The sequence below is a fragment of the Ovis canadensis genome, chromosome 1 (assembly GCF_042477335.2).
Source record: "Ovis canadensis isolate MfBH-ARS-UI-01 breed Bighorn chromosome 1, ARS-UI_OviCan_v2, whole genome shotgun sequence".
NCBI lineage: Eukaryota > Metazoa > Chordata > Mammalia > Artiodactyla > Bovidae > Ovis > Ovis canadensis.
In genome coordinates, this window is record NC_091245.1 from 106,879,478 (window position 1) to 106,903,320 (window position 23,843).

Sequence of the window (23,843 nt, forward strand, 5' to 3'; positions counted from 1 at the left end):
CCACAGCGCCCCGGGCGGACTGGGGGGGCCACTGCAGTGGGGTCCGCCCAGGGCCGAGCCCGGGGTCCGGCGGCTTGGACCGGGCCTTGCAGGGCTGCGGTCTCCGAGGGGTTCGGGGCGGGGGCGGGGCGTGTCGGTCACTGCGGGGCGGGGGCCGAATTCCCCACGAGAGACCACAGCCCGACGCAGCCCGCCGGAGCCGAGCCGAGGTGCCCCCTGGGCCCAAAGCTGCCCCCGCCCCTCCGCGGGTAACTCCAGCTTCGGGACAAAGGACTTTCTGTGTCTCCGTTCCCTGTGATAACTGGCCTTTCTCCGGAAGCCCAAATCCTTTCCAGGCCTGAGACCTATCCCGACTTTGAGGTTGACTTTTCTTACTCTTGGATGTCCACCCAAAAACTCGTCTCTAGGACTGACTTTATTCCCCCGCGAGTAGTGGCTTGCACGAAGTCTACAAAGTACAGTTCCAGAGACCTGAATTTTGCCTGCGCGGCCTTTCTGAACCTTGATTTCCTAAGTAGTATCTCTCGCCTCATCTCACCTAACTGTATAATGTAAAAAACTGCTTTGAAAAGTAACCAAAGATGTGCCTGACAAATATAGGAATTTTACTTTCTTTTAATTACTGAATCGTGACTTGTCATGCGGATATGACTTTCCTCTGCCCGAGGGGGGGGATTAAATGTCCTTCCAATACTGCCACTGTCCTTTCACTCCCGCTCTTTTCCCGCATAACCGCGTGGTCGCACTGGAAAGGCGAACTATAGTTCCCAGGGTGCCTCGCGAAGCCGCGGAGAACTACAATTCCCAGCGTCCATCGCTGTGGGGCAGGGTTGAGTCGGAACCACAAAATCAGGCCTGGAAACTACAACTCCCAGGGCGTTCCGGAGCAGGTCAGCTGGACTACGGAAAGCGACTGGCGGAGGCCGGCAATAAGAAACTCTGGGTTCTGGGTGCAAAAACCCAGGGTTAGGAGCCTCAGGCATGCTGCGTCCCAAGGCTTTGACCCAGGTGCTAAGCCAGGCCAACACTGGAGGTGTTCAGAGCACCCTGTGAGTGCGGACCGAGAAGCCGGGTGGCGAGCACTGGCATGGGGCAGCGCGCGACTCTCCGAGGGAGGGCTGGGGAAGGCTCTCTGGGAAGGGAGGAGGTGGCAGAGGGGGCAGCAACTAGGTGAATCTGACGGAGAGCCCCTTTTGAAAAGGAAACCGACGTGCTAGGTGCTCTGGGCACGTCCCAGGACACACTCAGTCCCAGTGGCGGGAATTGGGATGGGTACGGAGGAGTTTGACTCCCTCTTGAGCACGTTGATATCCCTCCTGATTCTTCATCAGGCTGCTGAATAACGAAGGATCTCTGTTGGCCTACTCCGGCTATGGGGATACAGACGCCCGGGTCACCGCGGCCATCGCCAGTAACATCTGGGCGGCCTACGACCGGAACGGAAACCAAGCGTTTAATGAAGACAATCTCAAATTCATCCTCATGGACTGCATGGTATGAAGAAGGGATCCATTCTTCTGATCCTAAGGGGATCCCAAAGGGCAACCTGGACCCCATCCTGGATGGTTGGAGGGCCAGGGAAAGGATGTCTGGAAGATAGTACTAAGAGTTGGTCTGCAGCAGCATTTATGATAGGCAGGACCCTATGCATTGCTGAGAAAGGAGTCCTGGAACCGAGGTCTGGCTGGGGTTCTGGTTTTAGCATTGGTGAAACGTTGGGTAAGTGACTTAACCTCTTTGAGCTTTCTGACCACTCCTGCAAGGTGAAAACAATAATCCCCTCCACCACACCATGCACACAGGGTTATTGTGATCAAAGGAGAGGGTGAATCTAAACTGTAGAGCGATATGCAGACACAAAGTGTTGTCATCTGAGATTAACAGAACCCAGAAGCATGGCAGAGTCTCTAGACCCTGCCGTCCATTCACTTTACAGAGAAAGGTCATGAAGTCCAGGAAAGGGAAGTGGCCATTAGACTGTGAACTTCTTGGAAACAGAAACTGGCTCGTACATCTTTATATCTGTCCAGTCAACATATTTTTAGGTCCCTGCAGTGTTCCCAGGGCTAGGGGAAAAGTAGGAAAGAAGACAGACAAAAACTGCCACCCTAATGAAGCTTACAGTCTTGCATATGAACTTATTGTAAAATAAGTTCATGAGTATGTTTTGTAACATATCTATGTACGTTTAAAAAGTAGTATGTTAGGTATTGAAAATGCTAGGGGAGGGCTTCCCTGGTGATCCCATGGTTGGGACTCGGTGCTTTCACTGCAGGGGCCCCCCGGGTTTGACCCCTGGTCAGGGAACAAAGATCCTGCAAGCCATGTGGTGTTACCAAAAAAATAATGTACAAATTAGAAGAAAATGCTATCGAGAAAAAGCAAGGAAGTAAGATAGAGAGGATGTGTGTATCAGGGACAACGTCGCTGAAAAGGTGACATCTCATCAAAGATCCATCTAAAGGCGGCTGGTAGGCCATCTGCGTTAAGAACATTTCTGATAGAACAGCAAATGCAAAGGCCCTGCGGCAGAATGATGCCTGGTCAGGGATAACGAGGTTGAAGTGGCCAGAGTAGCATGAGAATGGGAGAGGTTAGTAGGCGATGCCAGAGAGGCAGAGGGCACGACACCTGGTTCTAAGCACATGGTGCATACTTAGTGAAAATTTGCTGAACCAAATTGGGAAAGCCCCAAGAGTGAATTCTCCTGGAAGGATTTCCACTGCACCTCAGCCACCTACCTCTTCCTCACTCCCTCCGTAACCACAGATGCCAGTTCAACTGATGATTCCTAGGGTCCCTAGCCTAGAGCTGGTGCCATAAGGGCAATAGCTTTCAGATGTCTTGACCACAACCCAGCCATACGAAATATATTTTCAGCCGGAGTCTAGTAAAACAAAAGCTTTATGAAACAGTACTTCCTTTGCTGTATGCAATACACTTTATTTCTCTTTTAATGCTGATCAACCTTCTTAATTGATCTGGGGCTAGTTAGCCCTGGCGCAAACCTACAGTTTGAAAAATATCATGTTGGGAAACAAGGAGAACTATAAGTTGGGTTGTGTTCTCCCCTTACAGTGTCACTGGGGGTGAAACCATAATAATAACATCACCCATCTGGACAGCCCTTTGTAGACACCGGACTCCTTCCTGCGTATTAGCATCCTCAGCAATGGGAGTGAACTAGGGATTACAGAAAGAGAAACAAAGCTTCTGGGAGATGGAGTTTTCTCGGGTAACTTGGTTAGTGGGTGACTGTGCTGAGGCTAGAATGGGCTCAGGACTTCAGGTTCAGGGCTGGGGCTAAAGTCCCCCAGCAGAAGCTCCTGCCCTGCCTGGGGCATGAAAGGAAGATACAGGCCATCTCAAGAGAAGCCCTTGGGGAAAGAAGGGGCGAAGGGTGCAAGCAGATATCACATCCCTTGATATCACCCCCACCAGGAGGGCCGTGTAGCCATCACGAGAGTGGCCAACCTTCTACTGTGCATGTATGCCAAGGAGACCGTTGGCTTCGGAATGCTCAAGGCCAAGGTGTGTATGTGCCCATTCCTGTACACCCCTGGGCTCAGCGTTCATGCTCCATCACTGTATCCGCTCCCATCCCCACCATCTTCCCAGAGTCTTTCTCATGTCACCCAGTCAATGTCTGGGGTGGGCTCACAGCCAGCAGCTAGGGGCTGGGGGCTCAGCGGTAGGAGTAGACCTGAATTTAAGATGCCTCGAGCGACAGGCCTTCTCTTCCCTTTCCCACAGGCCCAGGCCTTGGTGCAGTATTTGGAGGAGCCTCTCACCCAAGTAGCAGCATCATAATGGGCGTCGGTGGAGCCTGGGATTCAGAAGAGTGAGATGACCATGTGGTGGGGCACGGCTCCCTGGGGAAACCTTCCTGGACTGTCACAGGGGGTTGGAGTCGGGGGACTTTGTTCTTCCCACGAATAAACGTCAACTGCTGTCGCATGTCTTGGCTGTTTGCTTGGATGGGGGGAATCAGAGGAGTGAGGAAGGAGCAGGGATTGTGCATCACGCGCTTCGCGTTCAGCTAGGATGCTTCCCACACCACTGTGGCCCCCAGCCACCACACGGTTTCTGGCAGAGGTGCCTAGGCTCCCTTGGCCGGGTCGGTGCTGTGACTTCACCAGGCCCCTGCCACTCAGAGAAGAATCTTGCCTACCTGCTTGGCAAAACCTTGGGAGTGAGCCGAGGGGAACAATGGGCTGGTGGGGGTCACGTTGGACGAAGAACAGGCTGTGGGAGTTTAGTGTCCCTCAGTACCAACTTTGGGGGGCCCCTGTTCTACTCTTGGGATTGGGAGTGTGCCCCCTAGTGGCCAACGAGGGCCACCCCTTCCCTCTTTGGGCATTCACAAGCTTACGCACACCCCTCTCCAGATCAGGAAGTCCTTTGCACACAGGAAGTATCTGCCCTGAAGCTTCAGGTCCTGGGGAAAGAATAGAAACAATTAAGAAGTCCTGGTCCAACAGTCAGACCCGTCCCTGCACCTGGCTGTTTCTGCCCCAGCTCCCCCCGCTATGCAGAGTCCTTAGAGCAAGGCTGGATCTTTCCCAGCGCTGTAGGAAGGGAATCATCCCAGGGAAGCTGGTAGGTTGCAAGTCCCAGCTCCACCCAGGTTGAGAAACTGCCCATCCCAGGTCCTGGGCTGTCAGGGAGGGGTAGAAGTTGCTGCATCCAAGATGCCCCTCCCAGAGCTCTGCCCTGCAGTGGGGTGACCCCAGGCCCTCCCCCGACAGCCCTTCCTCTGGTCCCCCCAGTTACTGCTCCTACTAGGCTCCAAGGAATAGCAGAAAGCTGTGTAGTTTCTTGCTCCCTGAGGGACTATTTCTCACTCACTAGTAGCTGAGCCCCCTCAGCCACAGGTCCCAGGAGCCTAGCAACGCACATTCAGTCCTCAGCTAGCTCTCCGAAGGTCCTGTCCCTGTCCTAGCTGCCCCCATTGTCACTCCCTTGAGCCTGCTCACGGCTTGCAAGAGCCCAGGCTGAGAGCAGACACCCAACCTGTCTAACCTGTCTGACGTCATCATCTCTCCACCCACCTGGGCTCCAGGTCTCCAGCCGCTCACTCTTCCTGTTCTCAGCTTCCTTCCTCTCAGATTCCTTACAGCTCTGCCACCTGCCAGAACTGAGCCTCCCTAGGCCCTGGCTAGCCTAAAGTCGGCCCTCGATCCCTCTCACTGCAGAAGTCTTACTCTCAATGAGAGGAAGGGTGGATCCAGGTGTCTTGAGAGCTGAGGGTTGAGGGCATTGAGCCAACGCGTAGACCCATCACTTCTGCCCTCGAAGACACTTGTGCCCTCCATGCGGCGCCAAGATGGGGAACAGAGCCGAGGAAGATTATAACTTTGTCTTCAAGGGTGAGTCGGGGGTCCATAAAGAAAGAGGAATACCTGAGAGAGACCCAGGAAGAGAACAACAGAGCCAGAGGGCCCCTTCCTGTTTTTGAATCAATTAGCAGGGCCCCCCTCCTAGGGCTCATCATTCCTTCAGATCAGAAAGTAAGCTTAAGGAGTGGGGCGGGGGTGGGATCTGTTTACAGGAGCAAAAGTCCTGGAGCTGCCAGAATGCTCTGCGGAAGTAAACAATGCTGATCACTCCTTAATGGTGCAAGTCGGGCTCTTCTGCCCCACTCCTAACGGAAGCCCCGGTCCCTAGGAAGAGTTAGCCACTGCGGCACAAGAGATGGAGGTGAGACTTCAGAGAGGATTCCCTCCTGAGAAGGAGGGACAAGCAGACTTAAGAGGAAGAAAGTCACCTTTCTGGGCAGCTGTACAGGAAAGGAGAGATAGGAAGATCTATACCATCCAGGGCTGGAGGAAGACACAGGGAAGATATTATGAATCGGGACCAGGGTCTAATAGAATCTGGAGAACTCCCAGCACCGTAGCCTTGTCAGTCTGTCCCTTGGCAGACACCGTGGGCTCAAATACCAGGAACTGGGTTTAACTAGGCTATCCCTGGAAGTTTGCATGTATCTTTCCAGCTCCTTTATCTCACCCCTGTGTTTAGCCAGTCTTGTGTTCCCTACCCCCACCTCCACACCTCCTTCAGGGCAGGGTGGACTGGCATCACTGTGATTCCCTGTCCAGCCACTCCACCCTCCCAGCCTCAGCCCCACCCTCCCTTGAGCTGGGACTCTCAGGAGACCAGGGCTTGGGAAACCTGTACTCCCAGCATTTTTCCCAGGAAGGGAGACAGGGTAAGGGGTCACAGTAGCCTGGGGCGGTTCACATCTCAGCCCCGCCGCTTAGGAGTTATTGCAATTTAGGCTCACTAGAAGCAGACCCGGAGAAGTTTGGAGTATGAGATGTTTATCGTGGCTCAACAGCAGTGAAAGGAAGAGGAAGGACACAGGATCGGGCAGAGAGAGAAGTCACACTGCAAGGCAGGAACACAAAGCCTTGACCGTGGGCTAGCAGCTCTGGGCTTCCCCTCTCCTTGCTTGCGCGCTGGGCGCGGCTGCCCAGGAGAGGCATGAGCCCGGGTGAGGCTGCCTCGCCGTCAGAAGCAGGAGCTGAAGGAGCAGCAGCTGAAGGCTGGGTGCTGCCTGCACTCCCTGCAGCGGGGGGCAAGGCCTCCCTGGAAGGCTCGTGTGGGCAGCACAGCTCACGTTCACCACACTGGCTGCGTTACCCTGTGCGAGTCACTGAACGCCCACCCCATGTAAACATGGGGTTATCCTAATAGTGGTACTTGCCTTGCGGCATTGTTGTGAGGATTAAGTGAGTTCAGACGTTCAGGAGGGCACCGGGCATACTGGAGGGGCTCAATAAACGTTAACCATTAGTATCTCCATTTTTCAGAGGAGGATGAGACACAGAACAAATAGTTTTCAAAAGGTCACACAGTCAGTATTCAGAGCCCTGGCTCAGAGTCCACCTCGTGGGAGGGATGAGATGGGGATGAGGTTCCCAACAGCAGAAACACATACACACACACACTCATGTTCATAAATCCTCTTACCTACACACATCCATACAGCTCCCAGCTCTTCCCTATCCTACACAAATAAGGAATTTTTGAAGTTGGAGTGAGCCTTTCTGGATTTTATAAACAGGGAAACTGGGACCCAGAAAAGATGAGCCACTTGTTCAGGGTCACATAGCTAGTCAGAGGCTGAGTGGGGACCAGGGCCCAGATTATGCAGTGCCCAGTCCTGGGACACCAGCCCGCCTTTCCAGAACCACCCTGGGTAGCTCCAGGCCAGTGGATTATGGGCTAGATTTAACATTAACCCCTACACTTTAATGCCAGCCCCTAGCTCACTCACAGCGGGTAAGGCTGGGCCATAGATCCTGCCCTTCAACCCAAAGGCTCTTCATGGCCCCTCTGGTGTATCCTTGTCCATGAAAACCTAAAGGTAAAAGCACCAGCCTACCAACAACAATGGGCTTCCCAGGTGGCTCGGTGGGTAAAGAATCCACTTGCAATGTAGAAGACACAGGAGACCCGGGTTCGATCCTTGGGTCAGGAAGACTCCCTGGAGGAGGGCATGGCTACACACTCTAGTGTTCTTGCCTGGGGAATCGCATGGACAGAGGAGCCTGGCAAGGTACAGTCTATGGGGTCACAAAGAGTCGGACACGACTGAGTGACTAACACTTTCACTTTTCACCAGCAACAATAATGAGAGCAACAGTTTTGCATACTCACTGTATCCTGGGCAATATCTTGTTTACTTCTTGCAACAACTCACAGTAAAATTGTTATTCCCTTTTTTTTTTTTTATAAGAAAGAGAATAACAAGTTGCTGAAGCCATGCATAACTGGTCCCACATCCAGTTCCATGGTCTTAAGCATACAAGACTGCCCCTTCCTGAGGATAACAGGATCCTAATTTCTTGCACACACACACCCATACCTTTCCCCCACCCACAGGTGTGTCAGCTGCCAAACTTTCTCCTCACCCATATTGCTATTCCCACCTCTGCTCCCCTCACAAACACACACAAACTGCCCGCTTCTCCTTCCAGCTTGTATACATAGAAAAACGCACCTGTTCTCATATCCTTTCACCCAGAAATGTGCACCCCACCCCTCAGAGACCCCCTACCCTCCCTGTTACCTCACAACCCTTGAACGCCACTATCCACAAACCGTCCATAGACATCACTCCCTCACCAAATTCACGGGCTGATTCTGCCGCCGCGTTGCAACAGGCCAGGCCGAGAGCCCTTGAAGCCCCTCAGCCCGTTTCAGGCTCTCGTTCCTTCTGCTCCGGGGTGGGTGCGTCACGTAGAGTTGGAGACCCTTGTCTCTGCCAGGCTTCCTGTGGCGCTAGTGGTAAAGAACCCGCCTGCCGGTGCAGGAGACTTGAGAGACACAGGTTAGATCCCTGGATCGGGAAGATCCCCTGGAGGAGGACACGGCAACCCACTCCAATGTTCTTGCCTGGAGAATCCAAAGGACAGAGGAGCCTGGCGGTCTGCAGCCCATAGGGTGGCAAAGAGTGGGACGCGACTGAGCGTGCGTGAATGGCTTTGCCAGGAGTCCTGGCTCCCTCCTCAGTTTTCTGAGCTACTCGTCTTTTCTGATGGGCAGACCCTCCAAGTTCAGTCCTTATCTCTCCACTCCTTCAGTGGTGCTGATCGGCGAGTCAGGAGTGGGGAAGACCAACCTGCTGTCCCGATTCACTCGCAATGAGTTCAGCCACGACAGCCGCACCACCATCGGGGTTGAGTTCTCCACCCGCACTGTCATGCTGGGCACCGCCGCTATCAAGGCTCAGATCTGGGACACGGCTGGCCTGGAGCGGTACCGAGCCATCACGTCGGCGTGAGCCCCGGGCTGGGGGTGTACTGGGGTGCTGGGGTGCTGGGGAAGTCAGGGTGTACCGTTGGAGGAGGTGTGGAGGAGGAGGAGGCAAGGAAACTCAGCAGGGAGTTCCCTGAATGGGACCGTGCGGCCACCATGGCTCAGGGGAGAAGACACGAGTACTCTAAGCTACGAACAGTCTGAGACAGGAAGCAATGATACTGACTGCTGGCGCCCAAAACAGGGGTCATCACCACCACTTACTTGTCTTTACTATGTGCCAGGGAAGGTACAAGACACTTTACACTGGGCATTTTATGTAATCCTCCAAATACCACGGGAATAAGGTGCTATCATGAATCCCTCTTTAGGTAAGAAGTTTGTGTTTCAAGCAGGTGAAACTGGGGTGCAGCTGCGATGGGAACATATTCTAGGATCGAGAGCACCCCCCCCTCACTTCTGCAGTGCTTTGTACTTGACAACCTTCACTATCTAACTGCAGGGTGAAAGGCTGGACTCCATAGCCACACTTTACAAAACTCAGAGGGCACAGAGGAACATAAGCCTCTTGATACTGGACACAGAGGGTCTCCCAGTCAGTGTCAGGCCAAAGATGGGGTGTGGGTGTGGGTGTGGGTGGTGGGGGCGTTGCAGGAAGCAGAAGTCGGGGGCTTTGTGGCTTTGTTTATGCATATTCATCTCTCTTGGACTGGTCACTTGACTCTTGCAAGCCTCAGTACAAAGGGAATAATTATATACCACCAGTCTGGCTTCCCTGGTGGCTTAGAGAGTAGGGCGTCCACCTGCAATGCGGGAGACCTGGCTTCAATCCCTGAGTCGGGAAGATCCCCTGGAGAAGGAAATGGCAACCCACTCCAGTACTCTTGCCTGGAAAATCCCATGGACGGAGGAGCCTGGGAGGCTGCAGTCCATGGGGTCGCAAGGAGTCGGACACGACTGAGTGACTTCACTTTCACTTTCTTTCTTTTGGTCTGAAGAAGAGCTATCAAACTTCCAAGAGTGAGACTGGATGCTTAATAAGGGTGCCTCAGATCAGGGAGATTCAACTAGTTCTAGAAAGACGGCCATGAGACAGAAGCGCTGGGGGGTCAAGGCGCTATGTGAGGGAGATTTTGGGTGTTGGGCATCCAGGAAGCTAGTTTAACCAGAGCCCTGGTATACATCCGTGGATAGCTGGGGCTAACATCAGAACAAAGACCAGAGGCAGCACAGGGGTTAGGAGGGAGGAGGGAGCCTGTGGTTTTGGAGAAGGGAGGTGAGTCTTCAGAGACCGAGACCAGTATCCTTGGAGGGCGTTCAGCATCAGACACAGGAGGTCCAGGCTGCCCTGTGTGCTTTGGGTCTCTGGACTGTACCCTTTATATTTCCCTGTCTCTGGTGCTCTTCTCTGGCTTTTGGCCTAAGAGCTCTGCTCTGAGGTTGGGCTTGATGGCCCTGACCTTGCCTCTGTCCACCCCACTAACCCCCTACCCAGGTACTATCGTGGTGCTGTGGGGGCCCTCCTGGTGTTTGACCTGACCAAGCACCAGACTTATGCCGTGGTGGAGCGCTGGCTGAAGGAGCTCTACGACCACGCCGAGGCCACAATCGTCGTCATGCTCGTCGGTAACAAAAGTGACCTCAGCCAGTCCCGGGAGGTGCCCACTGAGGAGGCCCGCATGTTTGCTGGTGAGAGCCCACCACAACCCAGCCGGACCCCTCCGGCTGCCTGCCAATGCTCAGCCCCTGCTCCCACTGTAGGGCTCTGGCCTGGGCTTCCTCCCCAGGGTCCCCCTACCTCCATTCTGTCTGCCTCAGAATCTCCTCGCCCTTCCCCTCAGTGACCCTGTGTCCCTCGGTATATCCCACCCCACTTGCCCTGTCTTTATGGGCAGTTATTCATAGCTGGTTTCAAGGCAGCCCACGTCGCCATGCTCAGAGATCCCAAGTGTGGCAGATGAGCTTTCTTTGTCTCCTGTCACACTTTGCCCAGGAGCTTTCTGGGTTTTTGAGGCAGCAGGATACAGGGGTTAAGGGTGGAGGCTGTGGGGTCCCACGGCCTAGCCCACGTCTCTTGGTGAGTGACTAGATATGGGACACAACGCAAGTTCTTTGTTGGTTCTCTCTGTTTCTGGGCTTCAGTTTCCTCTTCTAAAAGAGAGGAATAGTATTACGACCTACCTTCCAGCTTGTTTGTAGGTTTAAATGAGCCACACATGCCAAGGGTTTAGTGCATAGCAAACATACATGGTAAAACGTGAAGTAAATATTATTGTCTTGACCCTTCACAACTAACGGTGTGCTTCCTCTCCGTCAGAAAACAATGGGCTGCTCTTCTTGGAGACCTCGGCCCTGGATTCCACCAATGTCGAGCTGGCCTTTGAGACTGTCCTCAGAGGTAGAGCCCCTGCCTCCATTTGACAGGCACTGCCATCCCACCCTTGAGGCTTCTGTGGGCTGTGGGAGGAACGCAGGCACCCAGCCCTCGCCCGCCCCAGCTGATTCCTCATCCCCTCTGTGGGCCTCCCCAGCCTCCTCAGAGTCTCCCTCATACACCCCTACCCCTGTCAGCTGGAGCTTAGGGAAAGAACCAGAAGGCCACACTCCCAGGGAGCTGAGTCTTAGTCCCACTCCACCCACGTAAGTAGATGGGACCTAGGCGCCCAAACTCCTCTTCCTTCCAGCAAAACCCCCAGTGTTCAGACAGGGGCACGCAGAGTGTGTATGGGGAGGGTGGGCTCCTAATCTTTGTCTGCCCTGATCACCGCCCTCTGCCTTCACAGAGATCTTCGCTAAGGTGTCCAAGCAGAGGCAGAACAACGCCCGGACCAATGCCATCACCCTGGGCAGTGGCCCAGCTGGGCAGGAGCTGGGTCCTGGGGAGAAGAGGGCCTGTTGCATCGGCCTCTGACCTGCCCCCACTGCGTTCCGGTGCCCCCCAGCCCTGCCAAGCTCCAGGAGCTTTCTCTGCCCTGTTGGTCCAGATGTCAGAGGGGCCAGTCCCCGTCCACAGCCCTGCGGAGCTCTAAGGTCTTCATGTGCCCCTCCCCCTCCCCAGATCTCTGTTATTGGTACCCTCCTTACAGACTACGGCCCTCCAATAAAGCTGTGTTTTATATCAAGCCTGACCATCCTGCTGCCTCCCCTTCATCTCTGGGCCCTCCTCTGAGTCCTTCTCCTTCCCCTCCCCTCATCCCCCCTACCGTATCCACTGCCCCCCAGGGCCAGCTGTCTCTGGAGTCTTGTGGTCTGGGGACAGTGCCAAGGGGGTGGGAGGTGCCCGCCCTTCCCTCTGCCAACCCCCAGGGCAGGTGGAAGAGGGAGCACAGCATGGCAGAGAGGGGGTATCTGGAAGAAGAGACAAAGGAAACCATCAGCGGGTACCATCTGGTGCCCTGGGCCTTGGTGCCAAGAGCTGAGGTCACTCCAATGCCAGGGGTGAGGGGAGGAGGCAGGGGGATGTTTAAGAAAAGGGGAGTCAGGGCTAACCCAGGCTGTGTATGCTGTGGAAGGGATTTTAAGCCTGGGAGGTAGAAGGCCTAAGTCTTCCATCCAGGTTTCTGCTTGACCCTGAAGAGAAGATGTGGTGTGTAGGGATGGATTGAATCTGGTGCAGACTGACGGGAGGGTTGAGCTCTCAGCTGGGCCCTTTCTCCGTCAAGTCCAGAAGCTGGCTTTCCAAGCAAGGTCTAGGTGGCCCTGCCTCGCCTTCCCCTGTTCTGCAAGGTAGGGTTGAACAAGGTCTCCTGGTGCCCCAAGGAACAGAAGGAGGTAAAAGGAGAGAAAAGAGGGGTTGAGTACTTGGAGACCCAAGTAGGAAGCTGTGGAGACCAGACAGATAGGAGCCATCCACTTCATGCAAGGTAAGCAAGGTCACCCAGAATGACACTAGAGAAAACCCCACTCACCCTAAGGTGGTTCTGACCAACGTGCCGAGAAAGAAGCCTGAGCCTTAAGTAATAATACTTTTAATAAAATTAAGTTCTTAATAGCACATTTAATACATTAACCCTCCCCCTTCTTGGTTTCTCTGCATTTTGTGCAACATCACTTTGACTTGATTATTCATGGGTCCGTTCTGTTTCCCGCCTTTATTTTGCTTTTGAAATGGTTTTCCTGGTGGATTTGTAACATGTCTTCACTAGATGCCTCAAATTAAGTCTGACCACAATCCTACTCTACTTTCTACAGTGGAGAGACCATTCCCCTGCCCCAGGGCTGTCTCCCCCCACCCACCCTACCCCACCCGCACCCTCGAGTAGGGAAGAGGAAGCCCTCCCCACCCCAGACGCTACCTTCCCAAACTAGCGGGGTTCTTAGGACAAAAAGAGCAGGGGAAAAGTCTGTCCCTGGGTGGGGTGAGAAGAGTAAATTGGGGAGGAGATATGTTTGGGGTCTAGGGCCAGGGAGGGGCATGACAGAGTCATTAGTGTCATGGAACTTCTTGCTCAGAGTCAAGAGGCCTCTACACCCCCTTGGACAGGAGCAAGGGTGGGGGAACCAACCTGATTACAAGCTGGGGTTGGTAGAAGGCAAGTGCTTAAAAAACAAGTTGATTTCTCACAAGCAAAAGCCAAGCTCCCCAACTTTCTGTGGAGAGGGTCAGGGTACAGCAGGTGACCTCTACCTGAACTCTTACAGATGGCAGTGAATGAGAACAGATGGTTAGGGTTGGGGAGTCCCTGCTGCACCCCCTGACTCTGTACCCTTGGGGGCCAGTTCTCCCAGGCCTTCAAGGACAGCATCTCCATTCCACCCCAGTGGGTGGCAAGTCCTTGGTATCTAAGAGATAATAAAGCACTCCTGCAAATTTGTAAAGCACAGCTCAGCTTGAAAGGAGACTGATTGTGGAGATCATTCTTTCACCTGCTGCCATGGAGGTCAGAAGCTAAGCAGTAGGAAAAAGAATGGGGGACAGATACCCTCCAGTCCCCGTGAAGCTCTGAGAAAGAAGTGTGTACGTGTGTGTCTGTTGGTGGAATGACCTACCAGGCTCTTGAATTAATCAGAGGTAAAGTGGATTGCAGTTATACTTCAGGAAGGACTTCCTCAGTTAGACCTGGGAGAAGTTGTCTCTGGAGGGTTGAAGCTGGGCAGTCTTCCTCCTCTCAGAGAGCCCCAAGAGGACAAGTTTGGAGTAAGGGCTGCCCAAAGACAGGGAGCCAACCATGCTCTCCCACCTCAGCTGTCCCTAACCCAGCCCTCCTCTGGTTGAAATGATCAGTGTTCATGCTTTCAAAGACCCTGGGAGCTGAGTCCCTCATCTATTTGTCCTATAATTGAAAAATCCAAGGATTCTTAGAATCAACCCCAGCAGACTGGAAGGAAGCTCCCAACCATAACTAGCAACCTGCTCCACCCTGATATCTGAAGATGGGGGGGGTGGTGCTCAGGGTGGACTCAGCCACTTCCCTCCTCTATTTTCCTCTTCATTATGACTTTTATACATTCTACTGGACCCAGGGGCCCTCAATGCTACTAAACTTTAAGCTATCTGAATATCGTCTACTAAGTAACTAGTAATTCTTTCTCTTTGTCTCTAGGATTATATGAAATAAATTTGAATTATTATTATTATTAATTATTATTATTATTTTGTAGTATTCTTTTCTTTTAAACCCCTCGGTTTTTCTTCTCTCTCATTTTTGGTTAAAAAAAAAAAACAAACAAAAAACTATTTCTCTTAAATCTCACACCTCTCTGAGGGTTCCCATAGGCCTGCTAGGCCTCAGTTCTGGACTTCCCCACCTTACTTGCCCCTGGGACCGGACAGGGGAAGGGAGGGGGGGGACACCCCAGGATCCTCAGTCCTACTGCTTCTTCCTTTCTCCTTAATCCCTTTCTTTGTTTGGCTCTGCCAGCTCCCCCAAAGGGGAGGGGGAGAGGGAGGGGGAGCCTTGGGGGTGAAATCCAATCTACTTGGAGGGCCCCAGAGGGACCAGGTTCCCCTAGCCCCTGTCTCCACAAGCCATCCCAGGATGCTCCCCCGGAAAAGCAAACGACATTCCTCCCCAAAAAAATGTGGGGGAAAAAAGGAACGTAAACCAGAACATATATTAAAAACACTTTTTTAAGATTTAACTCTGAATACAAATGTATTTTTTTTCTTCTTCTCTCCCTACATATATTCTAAACCTTCTAAAGTTTTTTTATTTTTTTAAGGATCACTTTATCATAAAATAAAATATCCTTTTCATATAATAAATTACCTAATAAAAAGTCTTTTTTTTTCATATTAGCCCAGGTTCTTTGCTACATTTATACGGTAATAAATGCCTTTATTAAAATAGAATATTAAATTATAAAGAACTGCTTTTTTTTTTTCTATTTTTGTTTTCTCTCCTCTGTGTTGGTTGCCTATCTCGCTCCCTCATGCTTTCTCTCCTCTATTTTGTCTCTCACTATGTGTTTTGTGTTGGTTTCTAGGTTTGGCTCAATTAGTAAGAGTGGGATTGAATTTTCTGAGCCCCCTAGTGTAACAGTCTTCCGCCTTTGTGGGTAGAGTGGAGAGGGGGAGGGGATCGACAGACAGACATCCCATCTTCCCACCCCCCTCCCCACCCTCCCTCGGCGCCCGAGGGGTGCCCATTTGGTTTGGTTTCTATTGTACAGACATCTCAGGATGGCTCACATTGGCGGGAAGGAGGGAAGTTGTCACAGGCCAATTTTCCTGGCTGTGACCTCCTTCCGCTCCCCTCCCTGGCTGGTGGTCTGGAGGGGAAGGCTGAGGAGAGGTGAGTTAATTCACAACAGGAGGAAGGAGAGGAGGAAATCCCCTCTGTGCCCCCATCCCTGCACCCCCTCTCCAACCAGGAAGAATGGGACTCCCGAGCCTCAAGGCTCAGAGATCACTTAGAAAAGTCCCACCCTACTATATACAAGAATCTCCTAGGACCCCTGGGGACTCCCATCTCCCATCCCCCATCCCCTCCTAGCCCGGCCAGCGGAACCAGGAGGGTGGGAGGCTGGTGATTGCCCCAGGTGAGCAGTAGGGAAGCAGCAAAGGGAGTGCAAGGCCTATAATAATACATGATTCTTAGAACAGGCCCGGCTGCGCCCCAATCCTGCTTGGCTCTGGAGTGACCCCTCTCTGAAGACAAGGTCTCTCCTCAGAGGCTTCATGATTAATTTGTTAACAAGGGTTCAGGTCAGGTCCAGAGAGGGGCGCAGGGAATGGGGCACTGCAAGGGAGGAGGAACCCTGCCTCCCTCCAGCAGCACCTCCTACTGCCTCCCTCCTGCTCCTCAAGAGCAGACACACTACCCTGGCTCTCCCCCTCCCACCACCAGAAAACCCAGCCCCCAAACTGCTCCCTAAATGTAATGCCCAAAGATGATAAAGGTGGAGGTTTGACCCTTTATGTACCCCAGTATTAGTCCCCTCTTCAAATATTCACTGAGAACAGGGATACATTCTATCAAGAACTTGAGGTGTTTCTTTGGAGGAGGAGAAAAGTGGGCCTCTGGATGACAAAGAGGAATTGAGGGGACCATCAAAATGTTTTTTCCCTCTGCCTCTCCCCAGGGGGATAGTGTCCCCAAAGCTGGGCTGGATGGAGCAGGAAGGAGAGGCGAGAAGGGAAGAAAGAGGAAGAGCAAGACAGGGCTGGTTGTGACAGCCAGCAAGGGGAAGCAGAGAGAAGAGCTGGAGGACAGAGCAAAGGAAAGAGGAAAATCCAAAGGGAAGGATGATGGGGAGGAGAGAGTGGAGGGAAAGCAGAGGAGCACGCCTCTCCAGACTCCTCTAGCCCAGCTTTGTGGGGAGGGGCGAGTTCTGAGCCCTTTATTGATTGACAAACTTCCTCCCCTTCCCCCTCAGAAAATCTATTCAGACTTCTGAAAGGGCCCCAACCCCCTCATACTGCTGGAAGCCCAGAACAAATCCTCAAACAGAATACACGGTGGTGGAGGGTCTAAAGGGTCGTGCTTGGAGGTCAGAGGTCAGGACCAGAGGCTTGGGGATTGTTGGAGCACCTCTAGATACAGATGGTAAGTCTCCCTCTCCCGTCCCCCATCCCCTCCCTAGAGGAAGGGGTAGTGTGAGTTGGGCGGGCAAGGAGTCAGGATGCCTTAGCGGCCACCTCTGGCAAAACAAGTTTCTCTTAGCTGCTTCCGGATTGAAGGGTGTGTTGAGGTATCAGAGTTGTAACTCTAGTAAAATTTCCGGCCTGGCCCCCCTCCCAACCTTTCCAGGACAGGGGGACCAGAGGCTCTGAAAGTGGCCCCGCCCTCCAGCCACCATCGCCTCCCCTCCCCCCTCCCCAGCAAGCGAGTATCTAAGCACCTTGCCCCTCAAACCACTGATTTGCAAAAGGCCCCAGTGGAAAACAGCTCCAGGAAGGGCCCCTGGGGAGCGGCCCCAGGAGGCCAGGGGCCAGGAGCTTAGGAAAATATTCGGATGGCTTGCGTGGCTGTGATGTGGCAGACGGGACACTCCGGGTCCGTCCTCTCACAGATGCGTACTGCACACTCCATGCAGAACAGGTTGTGTCCGCAGGGCACCAGTGCGGCAGTCACCTCACTCTCGAAGCACACCATGCAATCCCGCCCGCCGCCGGGGCTCCGCAGGCCGCCCCCCCCAAGTTTAGAGAAGCCCTGGAGCGGCTCTCCCGGCGGGCGTCTCGGGAGTCCAGCCAGCTCGGGCCCCGCGGAGGCGGCAGGAGAGCGATGCGCTCCCGGGGGCCCAGCGCGGGCCTTGGCGGAAGAGGAGGAGGAGGAAGAGGCGGAAGAGAAGAGCACCGAGGTGGGCGTGGCGTTCTCCTGGCCCGCCCAGAGCGGGGGGCTAGTCTCGGCCACTCCGTAGTACACGTCCTGCTTGCCCACGCCATAGCCAGGAAACAGGTACCCGCCATAGCCAAAGTCCCCTCCCTGCTCGCCGAGGCGCGGGGCCTCAAAGCCGGAGTCCACTCCGCACTCGCCGATGCAGCCCAGGCTGTTCTGCCGGAAGGTGGAGAGGGGCTTGCAGCCGGAAGGGTGCACCCGCCAGGCCTCGGAGTAGCGGCTATCCAGCGCGGCGTCGGGGCTCCCCGCCAGGAAGTCGTTTTCATTGTTGTACTCGAGGATCTTGCCTGTGCGGACCGCGATGTGCGTTTCGATCTCCTCGCGCGCGCGCTCCACGTTCCCCGGGGCACCGGTGATCTCGAACACCGGGTCGCGGTCCCGGCTTGGCGTGATAATGTACGTGTTGGTCTGCTGCTGGATGCGTTTGATGGTTGCCCCCTTGGGGCCCACTACCAGTCCCACCACGCGATAGGGCACCCGCACACGAATGGTCACTTGGCCGGGCAGAGCAGGCGCCACTCCAAAGGCGGCGCCCGACTTGTTGCGCGAGGCGCGGATCATGGAGAAGTGCTCCGCCGCTGAGATGATTTCCCGGCGGGCTGTGGCCACGTCCTCCCGCCGCCCAGTGACCATGAACACTGGCTCCTCGCCTCGCACGGGCGTCTTGATGTAGGTGTTGGTCTTGGCCCTCAGAGCCTTAATCTTGCAGCCTGGGATAGGGAAGGGAAGAGAGAAATCAACTCACAAGGCAAGAAGGTTTGTGCTGGAGCCAACAAGCTCCTGCTCCTACTCCAATACCCAGCCCACCAGGAACCTCTATCTACCCTTAGGAAACCCTCCCCCCCTACTCTAACCAGAACAATTCACTTACTGTATCTTAAATCTATCCAGGGTATCTATCAGCCACAGATTGCAAAATGTCACAACTTTCCCTTGAATTCCATGTAGGACCTCCAAATTCATGCACTCTTTGAAACCCTGCAACAATCACTGACCTTCCCAGACAAGCTGCTAATCTACTCACTAACTCCTCGACGATTAGCTGTTTCCCCCAATTTCTCTCCTGATTTCTGGCTACTCATACTTCCAAGTCGCTCAATCACCCACCCTGCCCTGCAACTGCGAATTCCAGTCTGTCACTGACCCTGATCTTGCCTCAGAAGCCTACAGTCTACTCCTCACTTGATCTCCATGCATTAAAAGTGTCTTCCAGTCTACATTGGGACGACTGACCCGCATCTGCTCCCATGCCTTCCACCCATTAGTGTCTCTCAGCCGGCCCCAAATTCACAGCAAGTTTTCAGCAACTCATGGAGTGTGGGAGGTGGAGAAGGGTCTGAGAATCAGTTTTAGGGAGGATAGGCGGATAATGACGTGTGAGGGACACAGTGCCTGACCTCATGGACACTCCTGCCACCCTGTCTCCTGGGGCAGGAGAGCCAAGATGGGCTGCGGGCTGAGTAAGGTGGGGGAGAAGGTGTTCTCGACCCATACTCCTGCTTTGAAGAAGGAGTGGGTAAAAGCTGAGAGGCTGGGGAGAGAGGCAGGAAGAGAAAGGAGAATGGCCCAGACAAAGAGAGACAAAGAGGGAGAAGGGGAAAGAGAAAATGAGGGAGGCTGGGATGGCCAGACTGCAGTCTAAAGGTGGCAGACCTTGACGGCTGACTGGACAAACCTCTCTCCTCCTTTTCCGATTCCCTATCCCTGCCCCTATCTTCACACAGAACCTCTGAGACTCACAGGTTTTCTCAAAGCAGACATGCTACATGTGTGTGTACATGCACACACACAGACACGGACCTAGAAGCCGCTGTACAGCTTTCCTTTATCTAAACGTTATTTCTGGTGTAAGTCTAATGCATACTTTCACATACCCCTCTCCCCCATACACATGGATTCGCTGTGTTTCATCCTTTCATCCAGCCCACTCTTCCATCCCCATCATTCCCAGGACACACGCAGTACATTCCTATACACCCCTGCCCACAACTTTTGCCCCCATCCACATTTAGACATTCATACCTGTCTCCAGATACGCACTTACAGTCCCCTTTCTCACTCCCCAACCAATGCCAGCGGTCCTAGTTTTCTGACTCTGCCTAACCCTCCAACCATAGGCCTGAGGTGAGCTCATCTTTTTTTCCCTCTCCTTCCTCCACTCCAGATGGCTTCTTCTCCAAACCTACCAGATTGGCATGTGGGAGGAGAGAGTGGGTTGGGGGCAGCTCTCCTCACCTTCAAGAGACCTTAGGAAGGAGAATCTGCTCCTCCCTTGTCTTCAGACCTCTTGGCAGTTGAGAAGTCCTACCTGTTGTCAAGCCCACATCCTTGCTGCTTTAATATCAGTAAATGATTGGGAGGCATGGGGGGTGGGGGAAGGAACAGTGAAGGCCCTTCTACAACTTCTAATTGCATGGCATCTGACAGGCACCTGGGTTCTAGCTCTACGTTTTGGGCCCCTAAACTTACAGGAGAGCTGTTATAGGTGTCTTTGGGGACTGGAATTGGGGCGAGGAGAACAGGCCAGGTATAAAAGTAAGGAAAAAGCTAGAGGCCTAGAGATGCAGAACCGGTAGCGGATCTCGCTACCCTCTCTGCTCCAACCCTGAAGAAGCATCTCTTGAAGGGAAGACCCACTTGGCTTCACCTTCCTAGAGGTCAAATAGAGCACCACTGACACCACAGCAGGAGAAGGGAGGTTAGACAAGAAAAAGGACTTCCATTTCCTTAAGGAGTGAGGAGGAGGCTTGTCTTCTCTGAATAGGAGAAATCCCCCTACTTTTATGAGAGACAGGCCCATCTGATGCGGAGGCAGAAGAGGAAAGAATGACTCCATGAAATTCCGGGGCCTCCCAAGACCACCCCCGCACCCAAGAAAAGATAACAGTGTCCCCACCCGATTCCAGGGCTCGGGGTCCCTAGTTTCTGACAACAAGAGGAAATCCAACTTTTAAAACCAGAAATCCCAAGAGATGGGGTGCCCCAGGGGGATGAGGGCTATGCCGGGGAGTGGCATCTTTCCCTCCTCCGTTCTGGATCTCCCAGCAAAATCCCCCCAACCCCCCACACTTCGGGTAGATGAGGTGTGATGTGGAGTAGGGGCCCCCCTGACCTGCCTCCCCTCCTCACCAGCCAGCAGCCGGCCTCCTCCTTCACTCCCAGCCGGAATGCAGCTTCTCTATTGTTCCCCACTGTGGGACAGCTCCTCCCCTGCTCCTCCCCCACCCCACACCTCCCCAGTCCAGCCCCCTTGCAATTTCCAAATCCCGCCCCCCCCCACTCCCCTTTGGGAAACTGGGAGAGGGAAGGGTCCCCAGGATCCCGTCTGCTCAATCTGGACCCTTACCAACATTCCCACCCCCACCCGCCCAGGGATGCTGGAGCAGAGGAGGGTGTGGTATCAGACACTCTACATTGGATTAATTCTGTACCCACCCCCCCTCCCCAACAACACACCCAGACCCATGCCCTCCAGCAAATCTCCAGGTGACGGTTCCTCACCCCTCAGCAAGCCCCTTCCCACCCAGTCCTACTCTCTCACTACCAGAGACCCTTCTCCAGGCCTCTGGCCCCTTGCCGTGGCCAGCCCAGAACAAAAGCCTGAGAGGGAGGAGAAGAGGTCCACACCGGGACGTGGCACTTCGCTGGAGGCACCCCTTCCAAAATCCCATAGACCATCCAACTTTAGTGTGCGGGTGACCACGGGACTCCCTCCTCCCAGCAGCCCCCCTTCCCCACCTCACCCCCAGGCTGGGACCCTCCCATGAGCCACACCCCCTTCCATTCCTACACTCAGCCCAACAAAGAGACAGATACTCAGTCTGCCTTCCCGGGCCAGGTCTCCCCCAAAGTCTGTAACTCCAGGTGGCTGGGGGTCCCAGGGGTGCCCCCTCCCCAAACCACTAGTACATGCCGTAGTTGGGGCTCCTGAGTAACTCTTTTGCACATTCGGCCAGTTTTTCTGGCTACGAGTGGACACCCCCTCCGGACAGCCTCCCCGGATTGGAAAACCGATCCCCCTCCCTTTTCCCTCTCTCCGAGAGAGGATATTTCTTTGTCTAAGGGCAGAGCCCTAGGGAAGGAAGGATCTGGAGGACAGTTCCAACTAGGGGATAGCAGGGAACTTTGAGGCACTTCGGAATCAGGGTAGGGGGCGGGTCCCCCTTTGTGGGGAAGGGACTGAGCCAGAGGCGGGCAAGGAGGGAGGAAGTGAACTTTCCATGCTAGGGATGGGGTGCCCCCCAACTCCAGCCCCTCTCCGCGGTCCCGGCGCCCGCTTACCTTGCCTGCCCACGATCTCTGCCACGTGCTCGGAGGTGGGCACTGGTACACATTCGGTGGTGTTGCTGCTGCCCTTCAGGCGCAGCTCGGCCTCTTTGTAGAGAGCGCAGAGCTTGGCGTCGCTGGCCCCTTTGGGGGCGGTGGGGGGCTGGGGCGTCTGCGCCGCGGGGGCCGCCGTCGGGGCGGCCGGGGGCGCCGCGGGCGGCGGCGGCGGGGCCGGCTGCGGGGGGGCGGCCGGCTGCGCGGGGGCGCCGCCCCCCCCACCTCCCCCGTCCTCGCCCGCCGTGGAGGCGGGGGGCTCCCCCAAACCCAGGAGGCAGAGTTGATCGAGAGCCAGCTGAAGGGCGCGCTCGTCTTCCAGCAGCCCTCGGTCCTTAGCGCTTCCCCCGAAACATCCTAGTTCTCCAAAGCCCCCATTTCTTTCCATTATTCCAGATACCACTAGACTAGGCATGGCGAAACAAAAGCTGGGGGAGAGAGAGAGAGGGAGAGAGAGAGGTGGTGGAAGGGAAAAGGGGAGAGAGGAGGGGAGGGGAGAGGAGAGGAGGGGGGTGTGTGGGGAGGGGGGAACAAAGAACTGGGGAGGGGGGAAGAAAGCGAGATAGAAAGATAGACCCTCCCTCTAAGCCCCCCTCCCCAAACACCCTGTAACCCGACTCCCCTCGCCCCAGCCCCCGGGGTGGGGGTGGGGGGATAGAGAAGCAAAACCGAGAAAGCAGATCTCCTCTCCTCTCCGGGGGTGACGGGGGGGCGGGGGGCTGCGGGATCTCTGCCCCCACCCCTCCCGCCTCGGTCCCGGGAGTCTCTAGACCCCACCGTCCAGACGCCCCCCTTAGGCTCCCGCACCGAGCCCCAGTCCAGGAGCGGCGCTCAGTGGCCCCCAATAGAGCCCAGCCCCTTCCAGCGCTCAAACTCTTTTGTTTTAAATGAACTGGATGGAGCAGCATGGAACTGACGGGAGGGGGGCGCGCCGGGGGCGCCCGGGGCATGCCGGGAGTTGTAGTTTCCCGCCCTCGGGGGCGCGGGGACGAATTCCTTGACCCGAGGAAGACAGGGATGTGCCTTCGGTCTTTACGCTCTGCTGGGAGGCGAAGCTGGGGGTGGGAAGGCAGTCGAGGTCCCTCATTTTTAAAGAGGAAAGCAGTCAGTGTACAGAAACGGAACGGGTTGAAAACAGGCTAATGGAGTGTGCCCCCCTCCCAAAACGGGCTCCTTCGCTACCCCGGCCAGTCTTAGGTCCCTCTTTCTTATGGTAATGAGGCGGGGGGAGAGGGCGGGGAGCTGTCCCGGTTGGGCCTCTGCGGCTTTCTCTGGCTTTCTCTCCCCTCTTCCCCCTCCCTACCGCGCTCCCTCTCCGCTCTCCGCTCCCCCCTCCCGTTCTCCCAGAGTCGATCCCGGCTCCCGGCCGCGGGCAGAGGTTCTCCGCAGAGCAGACAAAGCCCGCAGCGGCGATGCGTGGAGAACACGGCTCTGCGCGCTGGGGGGTGGGGGTGGGGGGCCGGGATGGGGTGCCGGGTTGGAGGGTGGGACCCCCTGGCAAAAGACGGGGTCCCCTCTTCCCCAAGCGGCAAGCCATCCCCCTTCCTCCCTTCCCTCCCCCCAGTCTCGGAGATCAGAGAAGCACCGACTGGGAGGTGAGTTAGTTAACATCCTTCTGATCAGTGGAGGGGAGCTGGGAGGGCTGTGGAGAAATGAGGTGAGGAGGATGAAGGGGTGGAGAGAAGTACGGGACCGAGAGCGGGGAGGCAAGGGAAGTCTTAAAGGCATGATAGGAGTTAACAGTTTCGGGTGAGAGCCACACGAGCTTTGGGTGCGACGGAAGGAGGAAAGAAGACACCGGGTGGAATGGAGACCCAGACTTCCTCAGGCCCGGGCCATCCGTTTAGCTTGGGGGGTGCTCTGTTCTTTAGCCGTCACCATCATTCCACTTTGCCTCACCCACCTCTCCCCCATTGAAAACCCACTAATTCAGCTCCTTTGACTCTGGAAATTAGGTGAAAGTAAAAATCAGTTTTT

At 54.9% G+C, this 23,843-nt stretch overlaps 4 protein-coding genes across 5 annotated transcripts in view; 3 read left to right on the forward strand and 1 right to left on the reverse strand.

Annotated features, from left to right (window-relative positions):
* The first annotated feature begins 2 nt into the window (after window positions 1-2).
* LAMTOR2 (late endosomal/lysosomal adaptor, MAPK and MTOR activator 2) lies at window positions 3-3,957 on the forward strand. The gene is made up of 4 exons (XM_069544390.1): window positions 3-1,049; window positions 1,332-1,494; window positions 3,442-3,531; window positions 3,754-3,957. The coding sequence occupies exons 1-4, from the start codon at window positions 982-984 to the stop codon at window positions 3,808-3,810; spliced, it is 378 nt and encodes a 125-aa protein (XP_069400491.1). The 5' UTR covers window positions 3-981; the 3' UTR covers window positions 3,811-3,957.
* Window positions 3,958-4,403: 446 nt separating this feature from the next.
* RAB25 (RAB25, member RAS oncogene family) lies at window positions 4,404-11,888 on the forward strand. The gene is made up of 5 exons (XM_069544396.1): window positions 4,404-5,369; window positions 8,592-8,787; window positions 10,262-10,455; window positions 11,084-11,164; window positions 11,550-11,888. Exons 1-5 carry the CDS (start codon window positions 5,327-5,329, stop codon window positions 11,675-11,677), a joined length of 642 nt encoding a protein of 213 aa, XP_069400497.1. The 5' UTR covers window positions 4,404-5,326; the 3' UTR covers window positions 11,678-11,888.
* Window positions 11,889-15,904: 4,016 nt separating this feature from the next.
* On the reverse strand, window positions 15,905-22,361 carry MEX3A (mex-3 RNA binding family member A). The gene is made up of 2 exons (XM_069576393.1): window positions 21,828-22,361; window positions 15,905-18,256 (listed from the first exon to the last, which is right to left on the reverse strand). The coding sequence occupies exons 1-2, from the start codon at window positions 22,279-22,281 to the stop codon at window positions 17,148-17,150; spliced, it is 1,563 nt and encodes a 520-aa protein (XP_069432494.1). The 5' UTR covers window positions 22,282-22,361; the 3' UTR covers window positions 15,905-17,147.
* Window positions 22,362-22,907: 546 nt separating this feature from the next.
* The window catches only part of LMNA (lamin A/C), a 48,067-nt gene continuing 47,131 nt past the window's right edge, over window positions 22,908-23,843 (forward strand). The window contains exons 1-2 of one of the 2 annotated variants that reach the window (XM_069544402.1): window positions 22,908-23,079; window positions 23,431-23,461. The gene's annotated coding sequence lies outside the window, so the exon portion shown is untranslated. Of the gene's footprint in view, window positions 23,080-23,217; window positions 23,462-23,843 lie in introns of those variants that run through there. The other variant, XM_069544408.1, reaches the window with a different exon arrangement.